The 16,158-nt window shown below is 39.8% G+C and overlaps 1 protein-coding gene across 1 annotated transcript in view; it reads right to left on the bottom strand.

Moving 5' to 3' along the window:
• Positions 1-16,158, bottom strand: part of GTF3C1 (general transcription factor IIIC subunit 1) — a 40,386-nt gene that overhangs the window by 13,337 nt on the left and 10,891 nt on the right. Inside the window, exons 10-26 of the mRNA XM_069870282.1 lie at positions 15,944-16,155; positions 15,092-15,228; positions 12,872-13,025; positions 11,812-11,915; positions 11,394-11,578; positions 10,770-11,045; positions 9,362-9,507; positions 8,856-8,953; positions 7,240-7,336; positions 6,302-6,479; positions 5,264-5,399; positions 3,310-3,445; positions 2,810-2,891; positions 1,958-2,143; positions 1,453-1,610; positions 1,169-1,311; positions 893-974 (exon numbers count right to left, since the gene is read on the bottom strand). Of these exons, the coding sequence (XP_069726383.1) occupies positions 893-974; positions 1,169-1,311; positions 1,453-1,610; positions 1,958-2,143; positions 2,810-2,891; positions 3,310-3,445; positions 5,264-5,399; positions 6,302-6,479; positions 7,240-7,336; positions 8,856-8,953; positions 9,362-9,507; positions 10,770-11,045; positions 11,394-11,578; positions 11,812-11,915; positions 12,872-13,025; positions 15,092-15,228; positions 15,944-16,155 (2,510 nt within the window). The remainder of the gene's footprint in view (positions 1-892; positions 975-1,168; positions 1,312-1,452; positions 1,611-1,957; positions 2,144-2,809; positions 2,892-3,309; positions 3,446-5,263; positions 5,400-6,301; positions 6,480-7,239; positions 7,337-8,855; positions 8,954-9,361; positions 9,508-10,769; positions 11,046-11,393; positions 11,579-11,811; positions 11,916-12,871; positions 13,026-15,091; positions 15,229-15,943; positions 16,156-16,158) is intronic.

Here is a 16,158-nt window from a genome sequence, read left to right as displayed (position 1 = left end):
TATCCTTCAGGCTTTATCATGTTCTCCATTAAGTCTGTTTGTACAATCACAGCTTGAAGAACACCCGTTACACAAGAGGAGCCATCCTGTATCTCTCTGGAAACAAGTTGTATTTGCTTCCAAAAGACAGACTTTGGGGATGGGCATACATGCATTTATTTTGGCGATGTCTCATCAGTGAGCAGCTACTCTCCAGTTAAACAAACATGAATCTAACAACAGAACTGTCTGGGGTTTTCTGACAATAATATAAAATGTCGTCCCTGGATAAAAACAATGGAAATCTTGCTGTGACATTGTCCCAGTTCTAAAAAAGTTTTGAAATTCAAAATGGAACTGTTTGCACTGAAAGCGTAAGCAACTTTTCAATAAGAAATTGTGGTTGATTTAAGCCATAAAATGCTCAGAAATTGAAAAAAAAAATCTTTTGGCTGATCAAGTCAAGGTTTCTCTCATAAGATTTGCTTACATTCCTGTGCTCATTCACAGAAGCTAAGGCGATATTTTGACATGCACCAGAATACAAAATAAGAAACTACAGAGCAAAAATGTTTTCTTGCTTAGACAACAAGAAGGCTGAGAGGATTAAAAAAACCCCACCAAACCAGTGCATATGGAGGCTCATTTATGGATGTTTATAAACAGGGACATTGAAAAGGCAAATCTTTGTTGCTCAGCAGTGCTGTTTATGTGCTTTTGCAAAGCTGCCGGTGTCCACTGTACTCCCTAAACAGCAATGATGCTGCAGTTTTACGATGATGTTATTTTTAAAACAGCTAAGTGTACAAGGGAGAGGCAAGATACGAAATCACAGTAATTGAAACAGTGCAAGCACTTAGTAATTCAGTCAGCATACAGTACTCTGTGACTTTCTAGAATGCTTCCCTCCTACCTGTGGGTCTTCATAATTATTTTCTCTATTCATGAAATCTTCAATGAGGGCTTTATCTTGGTAAATCTCAGCAAGACAAACTCTGCAACAGATACAATTGAAGGTGTTGTACATAGTTGAAATTCTCCCAATTCAATACAGACTTGAGAGCACTAGGGTGCAAAAAAGTTGAAATGTAGAAGTCACGTGAGACAAGGTAAAACCATAGGAGGGCCACATCACTTAATTTCAGGAGAATTTAGCCAATACCTAGAACATAGACAGAAAACTTCTTACTTATAATTAAGATAGGTCTGTGGACTTCTGACAATGTAACGAGCTCTTCTTCCAACGGAGTGTGAAGTTTTATCAAGGGACTCCTCAAAGTTGGCATGCATGATATCCCGCACTACTTGCCAAGGAACAAAGGGCCCTTTTACCTGTGTGAAAAACAAGCGTGTTTGGAGTCAAACTTAATTTTTTATGTACACAAATGATGGTTAGAGCCAGGATGAATTCCTAGGACTCATGAAATGGGTGTTCAGTATATAAGGCCTCTATTTAATGGGTCCATGAAATACCTTTGCATTTAGCACGTGACTAGCAATTCGGCACAGCATGAGCAGACTATCTTCCTGCATTGTCCAGGTGACACGCAGGCGTGTCATCCTCCGCAGGGCACTCTGGTCAGCTTCATCATGGTAGCGAAGTTTTTTACTTTTCTCTACGGAAACCTCTTCTAACAGACCCATAAAAAAAATAATCCAGTTAGTGATCTCAGCACTGCATATTCTGATTAATTCAAACTCCTACCACAGGCAGCATCAGCACCAATTAGTTTGTTTGTAAGAATGAAGCACAAGAGAAGCTCAGAAAGTAAAACACAATAATATTTCCTCCAGAAATGAGAAAAAAAGCACTTTAGTTGGCAAACTGACTAGCTAGAGCTTCATACCATGAAGAATCTTTAAGCCAGCTAGGAAGCTGATGGTGAATTGCAAGGAGTTGGCACAGACACACTTAGAATTCCCTCAGCAGGCCTATGCATTAAAAAGAATGCTTCATTTTCCCCGACGTGTTACTTGCCTTTCTTTTTCCTCTTTGCCCTCTTTCCGACATCTTTCTTAAGCTTCTTCCTCTTTTGGCTTTTTCCACCTCTCACTCGTTTGGTTCGATCCTGGGCTGGTTCACTACTTATTTCAATATATTCTTCTTTGTGGACAAGCGATGCAGATCCTAACCTTGCTTCTCCCAAAATATTAATTTTGTTACCTAAAAATACACATATTTACAGTATTGGAGCTTTATAGCAATTACATTCTACAATATTAAAGTATAAAGAGCAAATGCCCAAGTTTCAGTACATTCAAAGTCAGATGCCGTCTCAGACTTGCCTGTTGTTCTGTCATTTCACGCCACTTCTCAGCAACTCACAGAATAAAATTCCACATAAATGAGGAATCATCAAGTAATTACTAAGTCTAGCACATAGCACACAAAAGCAAGGGAACTGAGTTGAAGTTTTATATTCAACCTGGAGCATTTCTTCCTCCTTGACTTAAACGTTAGGCTATGCAATTTTAACAGTGCCTAGTCGTACAAAACACTGGTCCCTCTAGACCTTCTGCAAACTGCACATCAGAAATTACAAAAGATAAACATTATCGTTCTATAGGAAGTTATTTACGTATCTATTTTACTGCCTCAGAAGCATCCTAGATCATTGTAAGGAGACAGGAACGACCCATGTCATCAATACCAAATGAAAAAAATATTGTTCTATATATCGGGAAAGAAATTACTTAACTAATTTACTGCCCCAGAGGCATCCTAAGTTACTGTAAGAAGACAGGAATAACCCATCTCCTCTGTACTGTGTTTGACAAAACAGTAACAGCTATAATGCAGTTACAGCCCCCCTAAGCACCACCACCTTACCTCCAGTACTGAGTGGAAGCGGGTGTTTTGTTAGGAAGGTTTGGAGTCTCATTGTCAGTCCATTTTCAGAAACTGTATTTTCCTAAGACAACACAGCTTTAGAGAAGGTGACATGCAAAAGGAGTGCACTGATTTTAACAGTACCATACACTATATCCTTTCAGCAGTGTTAGAAATCAATTTTCATTATAAAGGGAATGATCTCTGGCTGTGGTGAAGAATTTATTTGTCTTATTGCTATCATTACTACTACATAGCTGAATTGCTCTAGACCTTTTCTTAAATCATATTCTAGTGACCACTAGATTACAAATCTCCTCAAGTTTAAAAGAAGTCATCATTGAAAAAGAAATGCTTGATTCTTTCACTGCTACAGAGGCTGAGCAGAATTTTTTGCTGAGAAAGCATGCAAACACTAAGATTTTGCTATTAGTATCTCAACCCTAAGAATACTAAAATTTGGAAAAGTCATTGCAGGATATAAATTTTAAAATACCCACCTTCCTAGTCTTATTGATGATGTAGGTTGTCCAGATCCAATTGCGTTTTAGATGCCCATAAAAGCTGGAATCCAGACCTGCAGCTCCTAACCCATCTCCAGGGATAGTTCCATCATCAACCACCTCTCGGCTGCCTCTAAGAGAAAGAGTAACAAAATATACAGTCATTATTTTGTAGTGAGTACATTTTTGGCTGCTCTTACGGGACGTGTGTGCTATGTGCAGACTCTCTCCTCTTGTCCTCCCAATTTAGACAAGGCTAGGAAAGAAGAGGAGAAAGAGAGATGCTCCTTCCCTTAACCCTGTTACAGAAGTAACTTGAAAACAATCCTTTTCCATTGTTTTAATCCCTGATATTTAATGACTGAGCTTTCAGTTTAAAGATTACACCAACAGTAATTTCATTACCACTGACCATGTTAAACTCAGTTCTCAGTGCTACTCCTGCTCAGATGAAAGACTCTAAGGACAAGTGTGGCACAAGTATTGCACAGGAACTAGCAGCAATGTAACCCTTTTTAACGCTGACTGTCTAGCCTTGGGGTTTTTTTGGTTTTGTTTTCTAATAAATTCATTAAGGCTTGTTTGAATGTACATACAAGCCAAAAAAACAACGCACTGCAATTCTTTCTCTGGAAAGGGGATGAGACTACCAAGGAATAGCGTGTAATGGATTAACTGGTACTGTTCGTGAATGAGCCAGTTTACTTGCAGTGTGGTGTTGCAGTGCAGAATTAAAAAAGACTTTTTAAAATTCTTAATAAACATGGTACTTTGCAAGAAATCGTGGAGACAAACTTACTGCCTCCAAGGAAAAAGACCAAGCCATAAATGAGCTTTGCATATGCAGCAGATATGACAGCTCTGATAATCCATTAATAACAGCAAAGAGCATTTTTAAAATCCTGTTTCGTCTTATGAAAGATCTTTTGAAAGCTACCATGAAAAAATTATTTCAGTCAAGCTTTAATACACAACTCTCTCATTATAACTTTAAACTATCAGCTAAATCCTAAAAATGTTTCTTGACCTTAAAGATGTTGCAGTCATCTCCAGCCTAACTGCAAATAAACCCCAGATATCAATTTAAAAATATTTTTATGACACAATGGAGCCCATTTGTGAAAGCTGACAAGTGGATTAAATAGGATATTTTCTACCAGCAAGGATCAGTGGAATTCGGTTCCCTCAACTCCACTGATTTTTTTAAGATAACTTGATCTATCTACCTGTAACACTGAACTATTTGGAAATACTTTTAAACAGATGGTTTATTAAAACAGAATAGAATCTCCACAAACCTAAACCACAGTGGACCACACAATACAAAAAGTACGACCAGCATTTCGCGTGGCTGTCAGGTTGCAAGCACATAATCTTCGCAGAGATTCTGGTTGTGATTAGGTAGGAGAGGAAATGCTCCAGAGATCGCCTCTGGATTTCACCAGTGTTCACCAATGCCTTATTAGAAATCAATTTCTCAACAATATGCAGCAAAGGGCAACACAGCAGGACAGAATTCAGAACATGAACCAGGGAGCTAGTGAGGACACAGGGTACCTGACATACCAGGACAAAAAGCACAGAAACAAAGAATCTTGGTAATTTTGCCTTGCATTAACTGCACTTAGGAAGCACTCTTTCCCTCTCAGCTTTGCTTTGCCCAAGACTCTTGCAACACACATTCATACTGCTTTGGAAAGAAATCTGAATCTGTTTTCCCCATTCCTCTGGCATAACAACCTGCTTGGTAAACAAGTTACATACAAACATTATACGTATCTATAGGTCTTTTTAATCAGACAGCCTCTGAATTGCTAAGAAAAATGCCACAACATGCAACTGAAATGTCAGAGTCTTAACTGCTTTTGCTATTGAGTAACATCCTCAAAACCAGAATAGTTCTTTTTGCCCACTCTATCCAAGCTACGAAGCGAGGATGAAGACGACTCACGTGGTGTATTCCAACATTGCACATTTTCGTTCCAGGTTGTGTTTATCTGCTGCTGATTCTTGTTCCATTTCTACATCTCGTGCAGTCTCCTCCCCTTGAAGATTATTTCTCTTTGTACGAGGACAGCGGACAACTCCTAAGCATACAAATGGTTTTGACTGTCAGCATCACATGTAAGACTCCAACCCGTTTTCAATCCAAACCACCATAGCAAACGGCTGCTTCCACACAGCACTAACGTTTTTCCTACTTCTCGATAAAACAAGTCACCTTCTCAAGAGTGGCCAATGGTGTGCTAGTTAACTTCCAGTAGAAGGCACTAATGTGTCCAAACTTGTATTCAGGGCAGAAAAAATGGGTGGTTGGTATCCTTTATAAGGGAAAAAATTTAGCAGTTCATTGATATTCTAGGCATGGATCACAGCCTTTCCAATATTCAAATGTGGCAACACAATGTGGCAAGTTGTGATTGCTGAAACACAGCGTGAACCTTTGGTATGTCAGACACCTTCATGTTGTAGATACGTTTCGGAGACAGCAGAGGAGTTTCAGAATAAAAGAACTCAGAGATAGGAAAAAAAAAAAGTTTCTGGCTTACTACTGCTTTTTGTCTGCCCATGCTCAGAGACAACAGGGCAGGACTAGGTCTCCTCTGCAGGTATTTGTTCTAGAGACTCAATATAAATTTAATCCAGCACAAAGCAATTTTCCCCTTAAGGTTCAACATGGAAAATACTTAAACGGAATAAAACAAAGCAAATTGGTGAAATGATATCATTCTCATATTTCGGGAGCTAAGAGTAATCGTGGTCTGACTAGCCTGGAAAACTTGCAACAGACACAAACACGCTACCATATGACAAGCATGTATGCTATTTAAAAATAAACACAAAAAACCTGGGGTGCATAAACTAGGTTTTTTTGATGCACAAGTGGAGCAGATGAGAACGAATCATTAGAAGTGACAAACAAGAGCCTGCCTCAAGTTTTAGGAAAGGAGGAGGAGCTGTGGTATAAAAATGAACAATTATACTATACCCAATGGTGTGTTAAGGCAGACACACTGCAAATCGAACCAGAAGTTTTCCACATCCATCATGGTATTCAGAACATACAAGCGTCTCTCAAATGGGCGACTGCTTTGAGCCAGATTATAGTGGGGGTCACAGATAGTGGTATCAACAATCACAGCATTTCTCTTCATATACACAAAGACCTGTGAAATACAGCATATTCAGGCAAAACCAATAGAAATTGCCTAATTTACAGGAGACAATCTAGTTTAGGATTGCTTGGCATTTCTCAGTCTGCTGTTTTGAGCCAGTACACTGACAGAAGACAAACCCGTCCCCACCTTATTCCATTGTGTTCCCAAACTTCCCTTGCCAGCAAAGCAGAAATTTCATTTCTAGCTTTACAATAGTTTCTTTTCCCCCATTTGTGCAGGATGTTCCTAGTTTCCCCTGTGAGTGGCTATTTCATACAAGCTCTCATTCAGGATTTGCATAGGTGTCGTTTTGGGCCTAATTATCTTTCTTATCCTCATAAATGACACACTGAGACTGCCTTCTCCTTTGCACGTGCTCCTTGTTTATAAAAGGATGCATGCAAATGTCATTATTTTTCTCTGATCAGTGACACTATTCTGTATCAGGCATTCAATGCCTAACTAACACCTTGATGGAACAGCATGTGGCATGCTCATTTTTCATAAAGTGCTGCCAGTTTGGAACTTCCCAGACCACTACTGTGCACAACATTCAGCATTATACATTCAGGTAGTGTCTTTCCAGACAAAGAGGTAAAAAGTAGCTGCACAACTTGCAATAAGTCACTTGGATCTGGAGATTTGCACTAGCATCTGAAACATCAGTATTGGACTTAACTAGTTAAGGTAGCTACAATCCCCAGCCTTGCATTTATTTCACTGGACAAAAAATAAGAATAATAATGACCACATTTTCAAAAAAAATTACCTGGTCTTTGTCTTGGAACTTCTCTGTTGGGCCAAACTGTATCAGTCCCATGTAACATAATCGTTGAAGGCTTTCTATCACTGAAAAGATGTACCTCCTACAGCAATATTAGGAGCATTATTATTAGCACTCATGAAAACAGTAAAATTTATATCAGAAAACACACCATTTTCGTGCAGCAACCTAGAATTTGAGGAAACAGCTGCTTTTTTGAACTATTGAATTTTAGAATTTCCAAAGTGGTATCTGTGTTTAAATTGCCAGCCCATAGAAAACACAGTATCCCTAAGCTCCAAATTTCCTTTTTTTCAAACCACACAATTTTAGCCAAATACTAAAATTTTGCTAGCAAAGTCCAAAATTAGCCAGAAATGCCATATATAAAAATGAATTAAACAAGGTCAGAATGCCAGATTTGAAGACAATTTCATGTTATGAAGAGAAGACATGAGTAAGAAAACACAACTGCTAAATGTGGGCTGATAAACCTTCACGTGTGCATATAAAGAACCAGGCAACGATCCTTGTAGTTAAGGTTGTTCAGAATTACTGCTTCAAGAAAACTGCTTTCAGTTGCTCATAGCTTTGGCAGAGCAAAAAATGCAACATTTCCTGTGCTGCAGATCTACTTATATGGCAAAATTCTGGCAGCTGCAGGAACTTCTACAAGATCTAGTTTCTGAGGGAGTTTGTACAAAAATCAGCTTTGCCCACATTTAACTTCACTAAGTTTTTCTGTGCAGTACAAGAACCGTATTTTGGCAGGAGTTTTCTCTGGGGCTCTGAAAGACCATTTGACAAGCCCAGAAACGCTGAAGCAAATTGGGCTGAGTTAGAGAAGTTTTAGTGAATTGGGGGGAACGCACAACATGGGTTTATGTCAGTGTTTTGCATCAAACTAGCAGATGGCGCCTGCAGATTTCAGAAAATACCATAAATCCAGTTTCCTTGTTACTAAAATTTATCAAGCAATAGGTTAGCAATTGCAAATCTGAGCTGACCACAGCTGATGCTGTCTGGCACTGTTCAGACACCAGTGATGGGTCTGCAGATTCGCAAACTGTGGTCTCAGCCTCCAACCATCACAATCATGGTGCAGCTTATGCCACATATTCAAATCACTTTCCTTTCCTTCCTACCTCCAGTCCACTCTCAATTTTCTATCTCCTAGATGAGGAATAGCAAACAATGGCAGACATACCACTGAGAGCATGAGAAGAAATTGAATGGCATGTAGGAGAGGCAGGAACTGGGAAACGTGGCATCTTCGGAAAGATTTATGAAGGACAGCAACATTTAGACTCTATTAAATTCTGAATTTAGCAGCAGTCAGGAGTGTGTTTTATACAGAGTAACATCCTGCTGATGAGTTATGAAGGACAGAACCTCCCAGCTCTCAAACACTGCCTGACAGCATGCATGAATATTGTTTATTAGTTTCTTATTACCTTCTGTTCAGGAGAGAAAAATACACTTTTGCACACTATCCTTAGAAGACTGATGATCCTTGTCTTAAGCAACAAAGTTCTTTTTGACACAAACAGGAAATAACTGCAAAAATAGTCAACCACTGTCGTTTCCTCCCTAGAGTCATTTACTTTGGCTCATCTGCTTACCTTTTGTAGAGAAGCTGCTGTCGGACTGACCTTGGAAGAACTCTGATCAGAGTGTGCTTTTTTAGTGGATCGTTTAAAAAATCTTCCAGACCATCCACCTAGAATTATTGTAGAAGTTAATCAAAATGCAAAATATCCTTTAAAGTATTGAGCTTTGCCACCAGAACTGTCTACTGAAATATTTTCTAAGCAAATGTTACTGCTTTTGTAAAATAATTAAACATTATTCTTGTCAATCAACAAGGCAGAAAATTCAGTGAGATTACAAAAAGCTCTGCAAAATATTAGCTTAAGAATTGGCAGCATTAGAGGACTATACATTTTTTTCAGTGTGGCTGTAAAAGAAACTAATTTTTCTGTAAAGGACTATCAAGAGATGAAGTGTCTGGCCTCTGACGGCCTGTTTTGTTAAAACAGACCAAGAGGATGTTTGTTACTGCTTATAGGTACAGTTGATATCACCAGGCTTTAAAATAAAACAAACGTAAAACCAAAAAGCGCCGTACCTTGTAGCTGACTTGTACTATCTGAACAAAGAGTGAGAGAGGCAAGCAGAGAAGGATGTCACTAACAAGAGCCCATCCATATCCAAACTCTCTGTGAACCGGGAGAGGAGGGACATAGCGCATCCATGACAGGTTATCCACATACACTAGGAACAAGAAGACTGGCTTAGATGTACACAGGACAAACCCAACAGTTAGACGAACCATTTTACTGTGAGCATTCAAGCAGAACGCATTTGGCAGTTCATGGTCTGGAAATCTGAAAATCTAAACCGACCTGAAAATTATCTAAGCCATTGATTTTCCATCTTCCCTGAAGTGGACTTTTATGGGTTTTTCAGTGTTGGTGAAATGTGCTTGAAAAGCACATTTAAGGCTACAAATAGTGAGTCTGCCCTTTATTTCTTAGCTTACATAGACATTTTAGAGGATGCTTGAAAGCAACCAATACAATGAATTCTGTGTTCTGAAGTATGAAGATGGCATATACACTACCTTCACAAGACTTTGTTTTTCACTAAGATAATCTGTTCCAAGACTTAAATATCCTTAAAGCATATTAAAAAAAGTCCCCTTGGATACTAAATCCAATTATTTCTTGGAAACAAACTTTTTAGCAGGGCCTGTTGTGATAGGACAGGGGATAACAGTTTTAAACCAAGAGAGAAGAGATTTAGACTAGATACAAAGAAAACATTTTTTACAGTGAGGATGATGAAACACTGGAAGAGGTTTCCCAGAGAGGTAGGAGACACCCCATTCCTGGAGACATACAAGATGAGGTTGGATGGGGCTTGGAGCAACCTGATCTAGCTGAAGATGTCCATGCTCGCTGCAGGGGGGGTGGACTGGATGGCCTGTAAAAGGTCCCCCTTTCCAACCCAAACCATCCTATGATTTTACACCAAACAGCATGGAGAACGATTTATCAACTACCTCTAAAATCCTTTTTCATTTTAGAAGATACGTATCCTGTCCCACTTACTACAACTTGTTTTTGTAAAATAAATAACAAGGGGCAACATTTTCTAAGGTAACTTAAGCAGTAATTATGCAACTATGGCCTCATTGTAGAATCATCCCTGCCAAAACTAAATCAAAACCATTTCATCAAATTCACTCAAGATATTTCTGAATTCAAATTGTGCTCTCTGAATTACTAGCAACCTTTCCACCTTTATATCATTCCGAATTTGAGCCTACTGTACTTCACTATCCAGGAAAGAGCCCCTGTATGATATCCTTTTCGATTTGAGAACAAGCCGTTAATATTATGAGTATTTCTTGTCAAACATTTGTGTTCTTACCTTAAAGTGTTTACATTGAAATCGTATTGTTAAACAGTTATGGAAATTCTACTCTGAACCATGTAAAGTCTGTAGTGAAGTCAGTATGTGGCACTCCTTACCGGTTTGATTAGACAGCTCTACTTCAGTCTCCTGTGCAGGGATTTCAGGATTCACTGCAGTTGTTGTAATTTCTATGGTCTCATCTGGTTGTGCTTTAACTACAGCTGCATTCACATCCATCCCTTGCTTGCTGCTTTTTTTCTCACCATCACTACCTCCTTTTTGCTGAATTCCATTTAAAGGGTGTCCATAAATTAAGTACCAGAGGAACATGTGGACCATTCTTAAACGGGGCATTTTGGGAAGAAAGCCAAGGGAACGCCCAAGTCCTGGAACTGGGAGGGAAGATTAAATACCAAAGAGAAATAAAAAGGGGATTAGAAAAGGAGAAACAGCTACCTCTGCAAAACTGATGTGAAGAAAACTGGAAGGAAAGAAGGGTAGCTGAAGGTACATATAAATTACAAATATTAAGTTACAAGTAGTAAAAAAGTAGTAGTGAATGCAAATACTCCAGAGCACAACTGTTAAAAAAAAAATAAGCAGCTAAGAAAATACTGGATAGTGAGATTGTAAACAAAATTTTTCTCCTATAAAAGAAGAAAAAACTCTCTTAGGAGAGCCCAAGTGATTATTAATAATAAATGGTAAAGTGAAAGACAACAGAAAAGCCAAAGCTGTACCTGTAACAGGATGATAGTTTTTTATCTGTGTTACGCCCATTTTTTCATCAGTTTTTCCTGCCCGATTATTATTATCGGCTTTAGATGAGCTTTCTTGTGTTTCTCCTGAATCAAGAACTGCTTTTTGCCCTAGGTTTTCTTCCTCACCATGGTCCTGGGATGTTGGTGTCTGGGGAACTTTAATCCTGCATTAAAACCACACAGCACTTTGGTAAAAATTAAGCAGAGTTCAACTTCTCTCCTGACTTCAGGAGATGCTCAGCATCTTGCTTCATCTTTGTGCTTCCATTCCACTGCTGCTAAAGAAGAGATTTTCCTTTTCTTTTGCTTACTTTGTGTTAATTTCCTCTGCATATTTTTGCATGTTCTAGATATGCCAAGTTACCCACAAGCCATCTAAACCCTGGTTGTCACTTGCCTGTTTGCAGTGCTTGAATTGGAGATGCGGAAACGCACCTGCTCAATGGCGCTTTTTACAAGGGGATCGCTAGGACTCACTGAAGGATGCACAACAAATTCTACCTGTTTGAAGGAGCAGAAAACAAATAAGAGGCATTTATGTAGATACTTAATCACCCGCATAAATTATCAAGAGATTAACAGACAGTTAATTAATGGTAGCCACAATGGATTAAGCCAATGAAGGTTTAATAATTCAAAGAATATTAATGTTTTTGGATCAAAATTCTCATTGCTAGTTTGTATTAAGGAAGAGGCCAGACCTTATGGTCTCTGTATCAGCAAACAGTTAATGTCATTTTTACAAACATAAGGTTTTCTAATACTTAAAATTGGAAATGTTTGAGGAATGCATACTTAAACTTGCCAATATTGGGCTGAAGAGGATAAATGAAAAGCCATACATCATTAAGGCCAATCTAACACATACTGCTGCTGAACATACACACGCAATTCCGATTAGTAAAATTCCATTCATGCAATTGTGCAGTAGGTACTTTTCAACAACTTCTCTCCCCACTTATAAGCATTTCAGACTTCATTTACAATGACAAATCTCAGCTTTACAGCTACAGACATTTTAATTCCATAAACCTCAATAACGGTAGATTTTTGTTTAAAAGAAAAGAAAAATAGATGACGTTAAACTTCAAATTAGAAGCTAACTTATAATTTCTCAGGTAGTCGTAGCTTTCAAAAGAGGATTAATTAGAAATGCATTGCAGCCTGACAGGACCACATAACTTAGGAGCAGCAGAACCTCTCAGACTGGAGGTTCAAAGACTTTGATCTCTGGACTCTTCCTTGTTCTCACAAACATCTGCAGCACAATAATCAAAAGTACTAATCTGGTTTTCACAGCAGCTTAGTTTGGGATATGGAGCTTCCAGGCAGCTCAACTGTGGGTTCTGTTACAAAGAGTGAAGTTGCCCATATTTTTTCAGTAAAAAGGCCCCAAACACTTTGATAGATCAGAAGGTTGTGAGAAAAGCTGCTGCTGCCAGGGTTTGTGCAGTCACCTTTTTACTAATGCCATCTTGAATGACTGTAGTACGGTAGAGTCTGAGGAGTCCTTCTCGTGCAAGCTTCTGTACCAGTCGAACGATAGATTTTTTGCAGCATTTAGTGGAGACACCTTCTTGCTTCTCTTGGTCCATGACCATTTTTTGAAGCCTAAAAGAAGCAAAAAAACCCCTTTGGCTTAAGTAGTTTGTTAGAGGATGTGGGTGAATGGTATTTCCCTACTTCTAGCAATTACTGCTCACTTTTCCCTTTTGCTGTAGACAACTGTTAACTTAGCTTTAAATTCAGATGTATTTTCTTTGTAATCAAACTTATCCTTTTTACGTGAGGACAGCCGTTCTGATGACAGCAAATTCTCAGTGCCAGATCTTTCTGTGTCTGGCTATAGTGCAATTATGAATCCAGCCTCCCTAGGGTCAGGAAAACCAACTGCTGTTTTTAACTGGTAATTAAACATATGCAGTTTATATTTCCACTTGTGAGCTCAGTTCAGTCTGGGGTAGAAAGAGTTTACTTAGTGGTGTTCAGAAACTACATGTGCATTCACAATATAGATGCACATACCCCATCACTTGAAGCCAGCTCCTTTTTCCCTTGCAGCAGTTTGCAGGAGCATGTTCACACCCTGCTTGCCTAATGCCTGTTTTCATGACATTTTTCATAAACGCCCTGGGCCCTACATCTGACTCTCTCAATCCTGAAAGTCAATTCTGAAAAAGATATGGATGGGTACTACAGGAATGAGGCAATAAGTGAATGTGCATCTTTTTCAGGAGACTAGCTCTGTCTTGGTAACTAACTTAACTCGAGTGACAACATCAGCAGATTTCCTTGGCAGAGACTGGGGAGGGATAGAACTTTCACCAGTGCTGAGGGAACCTGTGTGCTACCTGTTGGCAACATTGAGAGGACAGCAGAGACCTGAAATACCTTCTGAGCCAGCAATTAAATGTGACTAGATGAATCGGTGATAAAGCTAGTACCAGGAGACGAGGCTCTAATTCTGCAACACTGCAACTGAACTAGGTGACAGGTTTCAAAATTCTCAAAGAGGAGAATAACATCATGGTTTCTCACTAAATTCCTGTAGCAGGCAGCCCCGTGTGTACTGACATGCCAAGATCTTATTCTGTGCTGACACAGAAGACAGATGGTGTAATCGTATTTGTGACAGAGTCCTGCCAATTTGGAAGCTGGGACTCCAGGAAAGCATCGCAATTTCCATTTATCTTTGGAGGTGAACCTTATTAGACTGAAAGACATTGAAACTTTCAGGGAAACAACTTTAGTCCTGACAAGGCAAGTCATGACAAGACACATGAAAGAGTTTGGGCTGTTCAGCCTGGAGAAGAGAAGGCTCTGGTGTGACCTTACAGCAGCTTCCAGTACTGAAAGGGGCTCCAGGAAAGTTGGGGAGGGGGGCTCTTTACCAGGGAGGGCAGGGATAGGATGAGAGGGAATGGTTTTAATCAGAAGGAGGGGAAATTGAGATGAGATCTTAGGAAGAAATGTATTCCTGTGAGGGTGGTGAGGCACTGGCACAGGCTGCCCAGAGCAGTGGGGGCTGCCCCATCCCTGGAGGTGTTCAAGGCCAGGCTGGATGGGGCTTTGCACTCCTGATCCAGTGGGAGGTGTCCCTGCTCATGGCAGGGGGGTGGAACTGGATGAGCGTAGAGGTTTCTTCCAACTGAAACCATTCTATGATTCTATGTCATAAATATACCAGACAAAACTGCAAAGAAAAGCAAACGTTTGGGACGCTACGAGAATCCTCATGACTGATGATGACTGACAGGAAGTGTCTATAGTCAATGGCAATAACACATGGGCAATTTTTGAAACCATGCAGAAATAAAACTTAGGCGGATGAAAAAATTCCTCATGCAGGGAAGTGCTGTGTCTTACTACGTGGCCCCAAGCACTGGCATACTGCGAACAGAGAAAAAAGTTCTCCGATCTCTATTTATGGGACATACATAGACACATGGGACATACATTTAATTATCTGCAGAAATAGCTGATTAATTTTTAAGATTCAGTACAACTGCAACCCCCCCCCCCCCACATTCCATGTGCCATCCTCTCCAACATATGGCATATAGTGCCATCAGGGACAAGAAAAGCCACCAATGGATAATCATACGGCACTGCTGAAGTAGCGCTTCTACCACCAAAATGCATCAGGATCCCAGCACACTGTTTTCAGACAGACTCACGTGAACAAGCTTTCAATTAGCCGGAGGTTTCGGACAGCTTCCACAATGAGATTTTGGCGCTTCAGCAACCTGTACGTTTCGTGTGATCTCTCCACTGCTGTAGCTTTGGAACGTTTTTCCTTCTTTTGGCCACACATCTTTAAGTATGGACAAACCAAAAATTTTACATGTACTATTCAATGTCTTCAGCCTAACATTAACTCCTCACCCAGCAGCATCTGAGGAATTCAGAGCCTTGATGTATTCATGTGCAACAAATTAGCCAGATGTTCCCTGTCAATGCAGAAACTAAGATTTCCATGCAATTAGAAGCAGCCATTTACCCACTTTCCCTTCCAGTCCCACATTCTGAGCCACGTGGACTTGAGTTGTGGCCTAGACAGCAGGTAACTGCCTTAATATCATGTTGAGTCCAAGCCAACAAATCCTGTCTCTTAGAAAAGCTTCTAGATCCAGGCTCAAGTCCTGCAGCAGTGAGGCTACACAACTTTCATGTCAAAACCCATTTGTTCCTCCTGGTTTGAGTAGGGAGACCAGATGATATGCAGCACTTGTGTGCACAGAGAGACATTAAGTGGTGACACGCATTAAGTCAACATAAGGAGTTTGGAGAGCACTGGGGAACTAACCCTGAACTGTATTTTGCAAACCCATGTTCCTATCTCCTGAAATAATTTTCATTTATAACTACAATGCACCAGAGTATTAATGTACTTTGAAATTAAATTTAAAAAACCCAAAACAATCTCATGAACAAATACAAAAAGTACAGCTTGAAGTCTTGCTGTAAGTGTACATAACTTAGCTCAGAAAGCCATACCAAGAAGAAAATATTAAGACAAATGACCTTACCTTAAGGTCTTCAAGTCTGACTTCCTCCACCAGAGCCACTTCCCCATCTTCATCAGTGGAATGAACACAGGTGGAAAGATTAGACTCCTGCTTTATCGCTTCCAAAGCAGAACTCTCCCCTGAAGTGTTGTCTGGGAGCTCACTGGGCTCTTCAAGAATTTCGGGGTAAAGCTGCTTCTTCCCCCGAGACTTCATTGCTGTTGGCTTTGAGCCTG

Source organism: Phaenicophaeus curvirostris, chromosome 16 (assembly GCF_032191515.1).
Source record: "Phaenicophaeus curvirostris isolate KB17595 chromosome 16, BPBGC_Pcur_1.0, whole genome shotgun sequence".
Classification (NCBI taxonomy): domain Eukaryota; kingdom Metazoa; phylum Chordata; class Aves; order Cuculiformes; family Cuculidae; genus Phaenicophaeus; species Phaenicophaeus curvirostris.
The sequence above is the reverse complement of the archived record's forward strand: the minus strand, read 5'-3'. Positions and strand labels throughout refer to the sequence as shown.